The 16852-nt window shown below is 42.3% G+C and overlaps 1 protein-coding gene across 1 annotated transcript in view; it reads right to left on the bottom strand.

Moving 5' to 3' along the window:
* Nucleotides 1-1153: 1153 nt before the first annotated feature.
* The window catches only part of zcchc4 (zinc finger, CCHC domain containing 4), a 103951-nt gene continuing 88252 nt past the window's right edge, over nt 1154-16852 (bottom strand). Inside the window, exons 9-13 of the mRNA XM_078545840.1 lie at nt 14908-15029; nt 13828-13903; nt 8204-8255; nt 6617-6761; nt 1154-1747 (exon numbers count right to left, since the gene is read on the bottom strand). Coding sequence (XP_078401966.1) covers nt 1582-1747; nt 6617-6761; nt 8204-8255; nt 13828-13903; nt 14908-15029 — 561 coding nt within the window. The 3' untranslated portion in view covers nt 1154-1581. The remainder of the gene's footprint in view (nt 1748-6616; nt 6762-8203; nt 8256-13827; nt 13904-14907; nt 15030-16852) is intronic.

The following is a 16852-nucleotide window of genomic DNA, read 5'->3' as shown; positions in this document are numbered from 1 at the left end:
GGTAACTAATTCAAAGACTTCCTGATTCACATCCAAAATAATTAAAAATATTATAAATCTCAAATCCCTACAAGTCACAGCCAGAACTTTCAGATGCAATACAACCAGCTCTTACAGCTTGTATGTTCAGCAAGACTCTTGATGGAGCGACCAGTGTTCCATTATTGTTCTTTTAAATTATTATGATCCTTCTTTGCAATGATAAATGATTTATAGCTCGAAAGAAGACAAAAGAACAAAGCAGTGCATTCAAATCCAAAAGATACATGATTTGCTCGACAGGAGAATTTTACAATTTAAGCCATCTCTTATAGCTGTGCGAGCTACTTAGATTCCATTTAGCTTAAAGAAGTGAGGTCTTTGATGTGATCCCTTTGATATTTATCAAGTGAGTTATTTTGTTAAACTTGAAACAGGACTATCCAGGGTCAAATATCTGAATGCAACATTAATCCAAAGAAAAACATGAAAGCAACTTGTGTGCTCCTCCTCCAAACTCAAATGCAATCTCGCCAAACTGAAATTAATTAAACAGACCAAATATAAACAAAATCCATGAATATTTAGTCTCCATAAGCTATTACGATGGTGAATTAGAGTACAGCAAGTTCCCGCTCGACATTGACTCAGTTGACATTATTTCACTTTAATGTTGTTAATAAAATACTGTTAATATGTCCATTTAATGTTGCGAGTTCCACTTTAATGTCATTTGCCAGACTTCCTGTTCTGTGGCCTAAGTGCCCAGTGCTTCTGCCCTTTCCCTCAGTCCTGAAGGCCAGCATCTGTTGCCCATCCCTGACTACCCTTGAACTGTGTGGCTTGCCAATTCAGATGGCAGTAAGAGTCAACCACATTGCTGTGCGTCTGACTTCACATGTAGGCTGGACCGGGTAAGGACGGCAGATTTCCAGCCCTGAAGGACATTAGTGAACCATGACAAATCAATGATAGTCTCCGTTACTGGATCTCACTCTCGATTCCAGATTTTTTAAATTGATTTGCTGTGGTGGGATTTGAACCCACATTCCGAGAACATTACTGGATTACTAGTCCAGTGACAATACCACTATGCCACCATCTCCAGAGATATGGGAAAAATAGTTGAAAAGGTTATACAGAACTTTCCATTCAAATCAAATGAGAACACACATTTAGAAAAATGCATTTTAATCTAAAAGTGCCATTTCAGAACTGCTGTACAAACAGGGTGAGAACATAGGAGAGACAGATTTTCACACCAACGAACAAACACAATATATGATGGTGGTTTTATATCTGTGATAGCATTTCGAATGTTTTAAAAATTATTTCTACACAAGTGTTCTCTAGTATGTTCATGGAACTTTGCTTCCAGGTTCACAGAGGCTGAATATTGCGTCAAACATATTGTGCAAACAAGGCACTAACATTGGGAAAGAGGCGATGGAGAAGCTGTGCAAAGATGCACCTCACTGGTAATCTCAAACACCTCAAGATTCGCCACGAAGAGAGTTTATTTTGCTTGTGAAGGTGGAAATTAGACAGTGCTCATCCAGGAAAGCCTCATCATCTAGCACTGCACACAGTCTGTCCCCTCCGCTACTGTTTCTTCTTTCTCTCCGGTTTCCTTTTTGATTTCCCAGTTATCCATTTCAGAGTTTTCTTCTTTCTGGCACGCATTTTTTGGGCTTGTTTTTTAGATTTCTTTACAGTGGTCTCTCTCTCGGTTTCCAAAATTTTTCTTTTACGCGGCTCTGCCTCTCCGCTGTATATAAGAGAAAAGAAATAATGAAGCATTTAATAGCTTTATGAATTCTAAATTGTAGTACACGGTCTGGTGCTGTAGGAACTCCAACAGACTGTGCCAGCAGGTGGTAGGGTGCATGTCTGCAGTTGTCAGTGCACACAAGGTGAATTACTGACCTCAGGCAAACACCAATCAAGTACTTCCCATAAGGAAGGAGGGAGGTGACCCACCTTGCACCATATGTGCAAGGGCAACACTGCCAAAGGCTTAGGAGGAGGTCATCTGCCTGCCTTCTCAGTCACACCCGTGAAAAGATCAAAGATGTTCAACCTTCACACATGTACCATCCTACTGCAGAAAAATCACAAGTCTATAGTCTGTGAAGTCATGCTGGAATCATATGATTTTGCTCACTCCCATAACAACAAGAGAACAAATTATTGTTGAAATGGAAATATTTAAGGGGATCAAGACATCAGTGCGGAGACCTGTATCACCAATGCCACTGGATCCGCCAAATTCAAATTGGCAAACTCTGTGGCATAAACAAGAACAATAATTGATGGCTCCAACTTCTGACTTTGGGCCAGCCAATCCTCATGCTGACTCTGAATCAGAGAGAGTAGGTGAACAGACCAGTGCTCGAGGTGAAGGAAGACCATACACACACTAAAAATGAGGTTCTGTAACATTCCCTCTTGCTTGTGAAACCTCTCTCCATAAGCAAAGCATATCACTCATTGAAACTTACAAAATTCTTAAAGGGCTAGACATGGTAGCTGCAGAAAGGATGTTTCCCCTGGCTGGGGCAGTCTAGAACCAGGGGACACAGTCTCAGAATAAGGGGCAGGCCATTTAGGACTGAGAGGAGGGGAAATTTCTTCACTCAGAGGGTAGTGAATCTTTGGAATTCTCTATCCCAGAGGGCTGTGGAAGCTCAATCATGGAGCAAGTTCAAAACTGAAATCGATAGATTTCTAGAAACTAATGACATCAAAGGATATGGGAATAGCACGGGAAAGTGGCAGAGGTAGATGATCAGCCATGATCTAGTTGAATGGCAGAGCAGGCTCGAGGGGCTGTATGGCCGATTCCTGCTCCTATGTTCCTGTCATAGCACAAAAAGGAAGATCACCAATTCTGGCTTAACTTTAAGCCCTGCATTAAGTGCTCAGGCTGCAGCAAAATGCAGAAATCTAATAAGCCTAAGGCTGAATGAGATAAGACAAATGTTGACGATCAAAGTGAATTGTAGATGAATGAAGGAGTCAGGATACCCTAAAGGAATTCACCACAAATCAGGTTCTTTTATTTTACCCCAATCAGATAGATTGACACATGAGATAGCTGCAGCATAAACAGCCAAGCAAGACAAAGAACTGCATTCTTTGCTTTGTAATAGATTTAACCATAACTGCCTAATATGGCATAGTCTTAGCTTCATCACATCAAAATGACACTTTTTCAAAAGCAGGAATACATAAGAATGAACAAAATTTAAATTCCATGATAGGTGTAATTTTAGGATTTAGGAGAAGAAAACCTTATTGCATGAGAAAGATTTGTTAACAGTAAGTATAACGAAGGGGCAAAGCAGTCTAAAATAATAAACTCGAGAAACAGTCGTGTAGAGATGAACATTACAGCAATAATAGAGGAGAAAGCAGAGATGATTAGAATAATAGAACAAGACAACACAGAAGGAAAAAGTGCACATCAAAGAGTATAAAAGGATCAGCGTTGTATTTTCATATGCAAATATAAAGCATTAGAAATAAATTCATAGAACTAAATGGGCTCATCTGAATAGAAAGACTTGCTGTTGGAAAGTGAGACCGACACCTGAATATTCCAGCTACAAAATTTTCAAGGGAAAGGAGGGAAAAAGAGAGAACGGTTGGGCTATTAAGGACACAACTACTGCTTTGGAAAGGTGATGGTTCATTGACGTTAGTGCTCAGGAAGCCTGTCTGTGTTGAGCTAAGAAATAATATAGGATTTGTTGCTCTATTGATAGTATACAACACATCACAAAATAGTGGGAAAAATCAAGGTTGAGGTTTATCGGCAAGTTAGCGAGGCTTGCAGTAGTAACAGAGTTGTAATCACGGAGGAATTTAACTATCCAAGGGTAGACAGAAATAAAATTTCAGTAAAGGAGTCTTCCCAATGACGACACTGCATGTCCAAATGTTGGATCTGAACCTGCGTGACAAAACAAGTAAGCTGAAAGCGGAACACTTGGAAAATAGTGACCATATCCTAATTACATTCACATTGTAAACAGAATAGGAAAAAGACAGGTCCAACATATTGGTATTGAACTGAAAATCTGCTCATTTCAGTGAGATGGAAGACAATCTGGCCCTGAAAATGGCAGACCAATTCACTAACGTAGAGGCCAAAAAATGTAATTTTAAAATTAGGAGTCTTAATAGAGTAAATAGGGAAAGAGTATTTCTTCTATTTGTGAAATCAGTGGGTCAGCAACTTAAATTGGCCACAGAATGTGACAGGAAATTAAAGGTTTCTTCACACAGAGGGTTAATGGGGGAACACTTTGCTACAGGGAGTAGTTGAGGTAGAGACCAATGCTTCTTTTAAGGAAAAATTGGATAATTATTAGAAGCAGAGGAAGGTACAAGGACATAGGAAGAAAACAGAACAATAGGATTAGTTTCAGATTGCTGTAGCAAAGAGTCAACAAAGACATAATGGGCCAAATGGCCTCCCTCCGTCCTTCAAACCTTTATGATTTTTCAAATTATGAGATGATTAAATATAGATATATATTAGGATCTTTTCATAAGTAATTAGTGAAGTTATAGCAAAAGGGAGTTTTTGTTTTTGAGGTGTATGAGAAATATAGGACAGTGCAGGGAAAACAGGAAAGAAAGAGGGGCAAATAGGAAGTCTAAATCGTTTGAAAGACGACTGCTGGTCATTCCTAGAAAAATAATAGCAAGGGTATTTAAAAGCACATACAAAATAAAAGAATAGTTAAAGAAAGGCTAAAATTACTTAGAGATGAACGGGGTCATCTTATACTTGAGCGTGATGGGATACTCAAGACGATGTTAAGATTAAGTACCTACGTTTTGTGCATACTTATTTTTCTAAAAAGAAACTGAGCCTGTAGGACTACCCAAAGAGGATGCAGAAAAGCCACTATTAAAGATAAATATTCAGAAGGAAATCTCACAAACAAATTTAATGAATTAACCATGGTTTTACAGAAATACTTGTACATAAGAACATAAGAAATAGGAACAGAAGTAGAGCATTCGGTCCCTCGAGCCTGCTCTGCCATTCAACAAGATCATGGCTGATGATCTTGTGTTTCGATTTCCACATTCCCATTTAACCCCTATAACCTTTGATTCCCTTGCCTAACAAGAATCTATCTACCTCTGCCTTAAAAATATTCAATGACCCTGCCTCCACCACCCTCTGAGGCAGAGAATTCCAAAGTCGCACAATCCTCAGAAAAAAATCCTCCTCATCTCTGTCCTAAAAGGGTGACCACTAATTTTAAAACAGCGCCCCCTAGTTCCAAACTCACCCACAAGAGGAAACATCCTTTCGACATCCACCTTGTCAAAGCCGTTCAGGATCAAATCACCCCTCACTCTTCTAAACTCCAGTGGAAACAAGCCCTGTCTGTCCAACCTTTCCTCATAAGACAGTCCACTCATTCCAGGTATCAATCTAGTAAACCCCCTTTGAATCGCCTCCAATGCATTTACATCCTTCCTTAAATAAGGCAGCCAAGACAGCACACAGTATTCGAGGTGCGGTCTCCCCAATGCCCTGTATAACTGAAGCATAACATCCTCACTTTTATGTTCAATCCCTCTCGTAATAAAGGATAGCATTCCATTAGCCCTCTTAATTATTTGCTGCACCTGCATACTAACTTTTTGTGACTCATGTACTAGAACACCCAAGATCCCTCTGCACCTCAGAATTATGCAGCCATTCTCCATTTAAGTAATACTCTGCTTTTTTGTTCTTCCTGCCAAAGTGAACAACTTCACATTTTCCCACATTAAACTCCATTTGCCAGATCTTTGCCCACTCACTCAACCTATTTATATTCATCCGCAGCCTCCTCATGTCCTCTTCTACAGACTAGGATAGTGTCAAAAGATGGCAGAAATTATAGTTAGGTTCAGAATAGCAAAAATAGATCAGTATGTCACACCTATAATATTCTTGGGTTAATCAACACGTATTAGTAAAAGGCAACTGTATTTGAAATTGATTTTTTTTGAGGCAGAATGCATAGATAAGGATAGGGCATTGATGGATTTTCGGAAGATAAGATGTCACATAAGGAACTTGTTATGAAAGCAAAGTTCTGTTGTATTCAAGAAAATGAAGCATATGGATTGAGAGATAGGGGATTAGAAGGCACAAAGTAGGGCAAAATGAATATTCATCAGACTGATGGGATGTGGATAGTTGTGCGTATGGGGGCGTGATGGCTCCTCTTTGGTTCACTACATAAATTATCTAGAATTAGGCATGCAAAGAACGATGTAGAAATTTTCTGACAAAAATAAATTACAAGGCATGACAAACTGAGGAAGAGTGAAGGACATTTAAGGACAGAGGCAAAGACATGAATTAGTCTATATTAGAGTGGGTCCAATGGGCAGCAAAGATATTGGGAATTGTAAAACATATGTTCACTTTGTTGCTGTGAGCTTCCAAACTCTGTCAAACAAGAGATAAAACTAGTTGGTTTACTATGTCTCAAATCAGTCATTTGATTGTGAACATTGGGACAAGGAAGTAAGAACTTAAATCATCAGATCAAAAAGGTGATTAACATTCTATTCAAAAAAAATTAAGCTGTTATGTCAAATAATACATTAAACTCACATGGTGGTCCTGTTTGGGAATGCTGTGTGAGGACACTCTCTGCGTTTGTGCTCAGTACTTCCACATATAAAGCATCCATCTCTGGCTGTCCCACATGTGTGTTCCTGAAGGAGACAACGACAGCAGGTGTCACAGTGAACCCAGGCTGGAAAACACAAAAATATTTCTTAGATCAATAACAATCTGTACTTTTACTTTAAAAAATGGTGTTGTTTTGACAGCCACATCTTAATGCTAAAACAGCAAATAGATAGAGACTGGTTTAGCAAGTTCTTGCTTTTCCACAACAGAAATTGTTTTCATGCAGAAAGCCAGGCCAAGTACTTGTAACTTCAATCGTGGTAACAGCATTAAAATAAAAACCTGAAAGCTCCATTTTCTTTGCAAAATTTCAAAATAGAATACACTTGCTACTAAGGCATTTGAACTGTAAAATAAAACTTAAATATAATATTGAAAAATAAAGCGTGACCTGCACTCCAAAGTCTCTTTCTAAATTAATTCCAGGTAGCAAACCATTGTCTTGGCTTTAACTGAAATACAACATTTACAGGAAAATTTTTCCTCAAACCAGAATGTTTTCACTTGTGATTTTGAGCAAGGATAGATCATTTGATAGGCTACATTCCCATCAGGGTATGCATTTCCTGCTAAATGGAATAATTAGAGAAATGCATAAAAAACAAAATACACTAAAATAAAGTAAAATTTATTAACTTCTGTCATTTATTTCAATTTAGTGCAAACATTTTACTCGGTTCTCATCTATCGAGATCTCACCGTGCCAGTGTTTTAACCAGCCCATAAAGTAGCATTAAAAATATCCTACTAGCTCACTGTCAAGGTTTCCCCCTTAAGGCCAGGTGATTGCCTTGAGCATCATACATTCAAGGAAATCTGGGTACGCTATATTGTCAATGTTGTTGACCCTGTCCTGTTCTATCTTGCATCTACTTTCCGTAACAAAATGAAACAAATAAATTAAGTTCCCCTAGCACTGGTCTCAACATTCGCACCCACATTCAGCAGAACACTGTTGCGGTAATATATAGGATATGCACAATGCATTGCAGTAACTCATCAGAGTGACTTGAACAGCACTGCCCAGCACGCTGCATTCAAGAAGGACAGGAACAATAATCTCACATCCAAATCACACACTATCCTCAACTGTCATGATTTTGACCCAGTGACAGTGAAATAAAGGGACACCCTACCTAAGAGACTCCCTACCTTTACCACATGGACTGCAGCAGTGCAATGAAAAGACCGATTACCATCTTCTCAGCCACATAAATGTGGCTTTGCCATTGTCACCCACATCCCAAGAACAAACAAAAAGATAAACCTGCAAGGATTAAAATCAATTTTGTTTGAAAACACAACAAGTTACTTCATAAAAGGACGCAAACTGAGTGGAATTATTCTTAACAGAATTCAATCATTTCTTTCTAGGCCAGACAATAACCAATGTGTCAGTAGCGTCATTTTTGTGGATTAAATATTCTTGTACTTTGACTATCTGCACATCTAGCAAACAGACCCAATAAACATTAATACACTAACTGGCTAATGAGTCCTACTCACATGGTTTTACGCATCTGTTGCAGGTCTGACAGTGTTTCCATTCCCTGCCATCCTAATAGGAATATAAAACAGCTTTAGTCAAAACCAGAAACTTCAGAAAAATACATTTTAGAACATAACATTGACAACCATCATTTATGTTCCCCTTCATAAGATTAAAAGTGGTGAGAAAATGACAACACTGAGGAAGGTTCTTCAAGTGCACCAGTTCCATGATCAATCTCTGGTTATAATTGCATTGCTGCAAATACAGCCATCTAATGACCCTGTGTGAGACGTAATCTTTTGTAGAAGATTCCTTGTCACATACACAGGTCCCAATCAAAGTGACTGCCAACTATTCCAAATTTGTGCCATTCTGAAGACAGAGGAAAGAGATATGCAAACTTGGCTTAAGGGTGTATTTTCTAATTTTCTCTCCCTTTTTGTGGCAAGTTACTTCCCTCTGGCCTTTGGTGCAAAATGATAACAATGCATCCAAGATTGGGAAAGGAGTGCATGGAAGGTGGCAAGCACAGAGCCACAAATCATGGCCTGGTTGTGAGGTCATTGTGAAGCACTCTCTACAGTGAAGAGTAACACCTCATCAGTAAGCAGAGGTCACAGTCAGCACAGAAAGCAATTTCCCAGGCAATGGCCATGTACTCCAAAGAAGCGAAAAGGTATCTGCACAAAATTCAAGCCATTGTTGCTAAAAGTATTACTTCACAATATACAGCAAGAACAACAGCTTGTATTTATATAGCTCCTTTATGGTGACTGAATGCCTCAAGGTGCATCACAGCAGCTATTAAGCAAAACTTAACATCAATCCACATAAGGAGATATTAGAGCAGGTGACCAAAAGCCTGGTCAAACAACTAGGTTTTAAGGAGTGTCTTAATGAAGGAAAGTGAGGTCGAGAGAAGCTTAGGGAGGGAATTCCAGGACTTGGGGCCCTGGCAGCCACCAATGGTGAAGTGATTAAATCCAGGGATGTTCAAGAGGCTAGAATTAGATGAGCACAGATATCTAGAAGGGTTATGCAGGAGATTACAGAGATATGGAGGGGCCAGGCCATGGGGAGAATTGAAAACAGGAGGAGTTTGAAAACAAGGATGCAAATTTTAAGATCAAAGTGTTGCTTAACCATCAGCCAATGTAGTTAGCGAGCACAGGGGTGATGGGTGAATGACACTTGGTGCCAGTTAGGACGTGGACAGCAGAGTTTTGTATAACCTTAAATTTACAGAGGGTAGAACATGAGAGGCCGGACAGGAATGCAATGGAATGAGGGTTCCAGCACCAGATCAGCTGAGGCAGGGGCAAATTTGAGTGATGTTATGGTGGTGGTCTTAGTGAATATGCGGTCAGAAGCACATGCTGGGGTCAAACAGGACACCAAGATTGTGAACAGTCTGGTTCAATCTCAGACAGTATTTACTTGGAGGAAATTTCTGCTCATCCAGTACTGGATGTCAGATATGCTGGATATGGTCAGTGTAGAAACTGAAGCTAAGTTTACCGAAGATGTCACTGAGGGGCAGCATGTAGATGAGAAGCAGAATAGACATTTGACCCTTAGGGGGGAGGCGATGGCATAATGGTGTCGCTGGGCTAGTAATCCAGAGACCCAGGGTAACCCTCTGGGGACCCAGGTTCGAATCCCGCCACGGCAGATGGTGGAATTCGAATTCAATAAAAAAAATGGAATTAAAGGTCTAATGATGACCATGAAACCAGTCGATTGTTGTAAAAACCCATCTGATTCACTAATGTCCTTTAAGGAAGGAAATCTGTCGTCCTTACCAGGTCTGGCCTACATGTGATTCCAGACCCACAGCAATGTGGGTGGATCTTAAATGGCCGAGCAAGCCACTCAGTAACAAACCGTGACAAAGACACAAAAAAGGAATGAAACCGGACAGACCACCCAAGGCACAGGAAACGACAACGGCAATCACAGCCCTGTCGACTCTGCAAAGTCCTCCTTACTAACATCTGGGGGGGCTAGTGCCAAAATTGGGAGAGCTGTCTCACAGGTGAGTCAAGCAACAGCCTGACATAGTCATCCTCACGGAATCATATCTAACAGATAATTTCCCAGATATCACAATCACCATCCCTGGGTATGTTCTGTCCCACAGGCAGGACAGACCCAGCAGAGGTGATGCCACAGTGATATACAGTGGGAAGGGAGTTGCCCTGGGAATCCTCAACATCGACTCCGGACCCCATGAAGTGTCATGGCATCAGGTCAAACATGGGCAAGGAAATCTCCGGCTGATTACCACGTACCACCATCCCTCAGCTGATGAATCAGTGCTCCCCCATGTTGAACACAACTTGGAGGAAGCACTGAGGGTGGCAAGTGGACAATGTTCTCTGGGTGGGGGACTTCAATGTCCATCACCAAGAGTGGCTTGGTAGCACCACTACTGACCAGACTGGCCGAGTCCTGAAGGGCATAGCTGCTAGACTGGGTCTGTGGCAAGTGGTGAGGGAACCAACAAGAGGGGAAAACATACTTGACCTCATCCTCTCCGACCTGCCTGCCACAGATGCATCTGTCCATCACAATATCGGTAGGAGTGACCACCGCACAGTCATTGTGGAGATGACGTCTCGCCTTCACATTGAGGATACTCTCCATCGTGTTGTGTGGCACCACCAGTGCGCTAAATGGGATAGATTTTGAACAGATCTAGCAACTCAAGACTGGGCAACTATGAGGCGCTGTGGGTCATCAGCAGCAGAATTGTACTCTAACACAATCTGTAACCTCATGGCCTGGCATACCCCCCACTGTACCATTACCATCAAGCCAAGGGATCAACCCTGGTTCAATGAAGAGTGCAGGAGGGCATGCCAGGAGCAGCACCAGGCACACCTAAAAATGAGGTGTCAACCTGGTGAAGCTATAAAACAGGACTACTTGCATGTCAAGCAGCATAAGCAGCAAGTGATAGACAGAACTAAGTGATCCCACAACCAACGGATCAGATCGAAGCTCTGCAGTCCAGCCACATCCAGTCGTGAATGGTGGTGGACAATTAAACAACTCACTGGAGGAGGCTCCACAAATATCCCCATCCTCAATGGGGGAGGAACCCAGCACATCAGTGCACAAGATAAGGCTGAAGCATTCGCAACAATCTTCAGCCAGAAATGCCGAGTGGATGATCCATCTTGGCCTTCTCCAGAGGTCCCCAGCATCACAGATGCCAGTCTTCAGCCAATTTGACTCACTCCACGTGATGTTAAGAAACAACTGGATACTGCAAAGGCTATGGACCTTGACAACATTCCGGCAATAGTACTGAAGACTTGTGCTCCACAATTAGCCGCGCCCCTAGCCAAGCTGTTCCAGTACAGCTACAACACTGGCATCTATCCAGCTATGTGGAAAATTGCCCTGGTATGTCCTGTACACAAAAAGCAGGACAAATCCAACCCAGCCAATTACTGCCCCATCAGTCTACTCTCGATCATCAGTAAAGCAATGGAAGGGGTCATCAACAGTGCTATCAAGCGGCACTTGCTTAGAAATAACCTGCTCACTGATGAGTTTGGGTTTGGGTTCCGCCAGGGCCACTCAGCTCCAGACCTTGTTACAGCCTTGGTTCAAACATGGACAAAAGAGCTGAACTCCCGAGGTGAGGTGAGAGTGACTGCCCTTGACATCAAGGCAGCATATGACAGAGTGAGGCATCAAGGAGCCCTAGCAAAACTGGAGCCTATGGGAATCAGGGGGAAAACTCTCTGCTGGCTGCAGTCATACCTAGCACAAAGGAAGATGGCTGTGGTTGTTGGAGGTCAGTCATCTCAGCTCCAGGACATCACTGCAGATGTTACTCAGGATAGTGTCCTAGGCCCAAACATCTTCAGCTGCTTCATCAACGACCTTCCTTCCATCATAAGGTCAGAAGTGGGGATATTCGCTGATGATTGCACAATGTTCAGCACCATTCGCGACTCCTCAGATACTGAAGCAGGCCATGTCCAAATGCAGCAAGACCTGGACAATATCCAGGTTGGGCTAACAAGTGGCAAGTAACATTTGTGCCACACAAATGTCAGGCAATGACCATATCCAACAAGAGAGAATCCAACCATCGCCACTTGATGTTTAATGGCATTACCATCACTGAATCCCCCACTATCAACATCCTGGGGGTTACCATTGACCAGAAACTGAACTTGACTAGCCATATAAATGCTGTGGCGACAAGAGCAGGTCAGAGACTAGGAATCGTGCGATGAGTAACTCGCCTCCTGACTCCCCAAAGCCTGTCCACCAACTACAAGGCACAAGTCAGGAATGTGATGGAATACTCCCCACTTGCCTGGATGAGTACAGCTCCTACAACACTCAAGAAGTTTGACACGGTCCAGGACAGAGCAGCCCACTTGACTGCCACCACATCCACAAACATTCACTCCCTCCACCACCGACACACAGTAGCAGCAGTGTGTACCATCTACAAGATGCACTGCAGGGATTCACCAAGGCTCCTTAGACAGCACCTTCCAAACCCACGACCGCTGCCACCTAGAAGGACAAAGGCAGCAGATAGATGGGAACACCACCACCTGGAAATTCCCCTCCAAGTCACTCACCACTGACTTGGAAATATATTGCCATTCCTTCACTGTTGCTGGGTCAAAATCCTGGAATTCCCTTCCTAACAGCACTGTGGGTGCCTACACCACATGGACTGCATCGGTTCAAGAAGGCAGCTCACCACCACCTTCTCAAGGGCAAGTAGGGATGGACAATAAATGCTGGCCTAGCCAGCGAACCCCACATCCTGTGAATGAATTTAAAAAAAACCCAGAGCCAACTGTATGGGAACCATTTCAGATTATTATCTGGCTACAATTAGATTGATAAGAATGAAACGAGATGAGAACAGTTCCACTCAATTGGGTGACAGGGGAGAGGTGTTGGAGGAGGATGGTGTGGTCAACTGTGTCAAAGGCTGGAGGCAGGTTGAGAAGGACGAGAGGGGAAAGTTTACGTTCATAACAGTCACATAGGATGTTACTTGTGACTTTGATAAGAGCCATTTCAGAACTGTGGTAGGGACTCAAACATGGAATTCTGGGAAAGATAGGCAGGGATTTGGGCACCAACACCTTGAAGGAATTTGGAAAGGGATGATGGAGATGGGGCAGTAGCATACAACTACAGTAAGATGAAGATTTGTTTTTGAGGAGGGGGGGAGATGACAGCAGATTTAAACGTGAGAGAGACAACACCCGAAGAGAGGCAACTTAACAATATCTGCTAAATGGAAGCCAGGAGGGAAAGTTGGTAGTCAGCAGTTTAGTGGGAATAGGATCAAGGGAGTAGGAAGTGGGTCGCATGGACAAAGTGAGCTTGGAACGGACATGAGGGCAGAGGAGAGAAAGTAGAGAAAAGTATAACAATTTCCAAAGTACTGCAGTGTCTAAAAATGATGCAAGTCAGTCTTGTAAGTTGTACCATATAGAGTTTCCAAGACAGTTATCAAAGCACTTTGGGCACTTGTCAAAGCATTTTGCTTCATTCACCGGGATAATTTACCAAAATTGTGTAATGTGTTAAATCATAATGTAAAACTAAGATTGTCTCCAAGTGGCACAAGTAAAAATTTGCTTACTTTAGACGTACAGGCCTGGCATATCTCACAGTGTCTGTTTGCCAAGGATATATATCGCTGACAAAGTGAACAGAACCTAGGGGAAAAAGGCAGGAATTTGTAAAAGTGCAACTCAAAGCCAGCGAATACGCATCTGTGTTTTTAAACATGAAACTATTTTGCCAACTTGAGCAAAATTATAAATATTGACTCACTTGATTAAAGTTAATTAGCAACCTTTAAAGTAAGTGAGTCACATAAGGATAGAGACAGAGTGATTTAAGTAGATACAACTTGCATTGGAGGCAGTACAGCAAAGGTTCACTAAATCGGTCCCTGGGATGAGGGGGGTTGCCCCTTGATGAGAGGGCAAGTAAATTGGACTTATATTGTGTGGAGTTTAGAAGAATTAGAGGTTATCTCATTGAAACATACAAGATTCTGAAGAGGCTTGAAAGGGTAGACATGGAGAGATTGTTCCTACTGGTCAAGGAATCTATAACACAGGGACACGGTTTCAAGATAAGGGGCCAATTATTTAGGACTGAGATGAGGGGAAATTACTTCATTCAAAGGGTTGTGAATCTTTGGAGTTCTCTACCCTAGAGGATTGTGGATGCTCCATCGTTGAATACATTTAAGGCTGCGAGAGACAGGTTTTTGGTCTCTCAGGGAATTAAGGGGTATAAGGAGTTGAAGTCTAAGATCAGCCATGATTGTATTGAATGGTGGAGCAGGCTTGATGGGCTGTGTGATCTCCTGCTCCTATTTCTTGTGTTCTTGATGAATAACTCTTCTCGTCTGCTTCTTGGTTTGTTTCCCAATGACATCAGTTCAGACCAAACCACCGTCATGAGCTATGAGGACACGATGAGATCCTTGCTCTGGGAGGTTGGGAAGCTGCAGTCCTGACATTCGTTACATTGCATGGAACTTTAAAAACTTCAATTGCATTCCCTGGTAACTTATTGTTAAAACATTTACGATAAGAACCTTTTCACTCAGGTTGTCACTCTGATACAGGATATTTTGAGTTAAGGGCATTTAATTAGAACACGAAAACATTTTCACCAGGTGACAGTCTTTGAGCCTAGAACTTACCTGTACCCTTCTTCAGCAGGCAAAATAATGTCTTTAGGAGGAAGGTTGGTAAATATCCGCACCGGAGATTGTTTTCGACCAGTGTTCCCATGCTTGTATAATGCATGGTTATCATAATCCACCTAAAATTAAAATCATGATTATTGACTTTCAGGTACCATCTATTCTTTCAGTTTATCTGAAGAGTTCCTCCACCTCCAATTCACACGTGCATTAGTTCCAAACTATAAATACAACATTATCAAATCTATTAATATATTACTAACACATGACTCATTCCTTGAAAAAAATATTTCATGACACTTAATCCAATCTTTCACAGAATCACACAGTGCAGAAGAGGCCCTTCGGCCCATCGAATCTGCACCGACACATGAGAAACACCTGACCTACTTACCTAATCCCATTTACCAGCACTTGGCCCATAGCCTTGAATGTTATGACGTGCCAAGTGCTCATCCAGGTACTTTTTAAAGGATGTGAGGCAACCCACCTCCACCTCCCTCCCTGGCAGTGCATTCCAGACCGTCACCACCCTCTGGGTAAAAAAGTTTTTCCTCACATACCCCCTAAACCTCCTGCTCCTCACCTTGAACTTATGTCCCCTCATGACTGATCCTTCAACTAAGGGAAACAGCTGCTCTCTATCCACCCTGTCCATGCCCCTCATAATCTTGTACACCTCGATCAGGTCACCCCTCAGTCTTCTCTGCTCCAACGAAAACAACCCGAGTCTATCCAATCTCTCTTCATAACTTAAATGTTTCATCCCAGGCAACATCCTGGTGAATCTACTCTGCACCCCCTTTAGTGCAATCACATCCTTCCTATAATGTGGTGACCAGAACTGCACACAGTACTCCAGCTGTGGCCTCACCAAGGTTCTATACAACTCCAACATGATCTCCCTACTTTTGTAATCTATGCCTCGATTCATAAAGGCAAGTGTCCCATATGCCTTTTTCACCACCCCACTAACATGCCCCTCCACCTTCAGAGATCTATGGACACACACGCCAAGGTCCCTTTGTTCCTCAGAACTTCCTAGTGTCATGCCATTCATTGAATGCTTCCTTGTCAAATTACTCGTTCCAAAGTGTATCACCTCACACTTTTCAGGGATAAATTCCATCTGCCACCTATCTGTCCATTTGTCCATCCCATCTAAAACTTCCTGTAACCCAAGACACTCGACCTCACTGTTAACCACCCAGCCAATCTTTGTGTCATCCGCAAACTTACTAATCCTACCTCCCACATAGTCATCTATGTCGTTTGTATAAATGACAAATAATAGGGGACCCAGTTCAGATCCCTGTGGTACACCACTGGACACTGGCTTCCAGTCACTAAGGCTTCCTTCTGTCATCACCCTCTGCCTCTTACAACGAAGCCAATTTTGAATCCACCTTATCAAACTATCCTGTATCCCATGTGCATTTGCCTTCTTTATAAGTCTCCCATGTGGGACTTGTCAAAGGCTTTGCTGAAATCCATATAAACTACATCAACTGCACTACCCTCATCTACACACCTGGTCACCTCTTCAAAAAATTCAATCAAATTTGTTCGGCATGACCTCCCTCTGACAAAGCCATGCTGACTATCTCTGATCAAACCTTGCCTCTCCAAGTGGAGATAGATTCTCTCCTTCAGAATTTTCTCCAATTGTTTCCCTACCACTGATGTGAGACTCACTGGCCTGTAGTTCCCTGGCTTATCTCTACAACCCTTCTTAAATAGCAGAACCACATTAGCTGTTCTCCAGTCCTCTGGCACCTCCCCCGTGGCCAGAGAGGAATTAAAAAGTTGGGTCAGAGCCCTTGCGATCTCCTCCCTTGCCTCCCTCAGCATGTCTGGGACACAAATCATCCTGACCTGGAGATTTGTCCACTTTTAAGCCTGTCAACACCTCCAATACCTTGTCGCTCCCTATATCAATTTG

Source organism: Cetorhinus maximus, chromosome 1 (assembly GCF_964194155.1).
Source record: "Cetorhinus maximus chromosome 1, sCetMax3.hap1.1, whole genome shotgun sequence".
Classification (NCBI taxonomy): Eukaryota; Metazoa; Chordata; class Chondrichthyes; order Lamniformes; family Cetorhinidae; genus Cetorhinus; species Cetorhinus maximus.
Note: the sequence above shows the minus strand (reverse complement) of the source record. Positions and strands in the feature narration are given on the sequence as shown.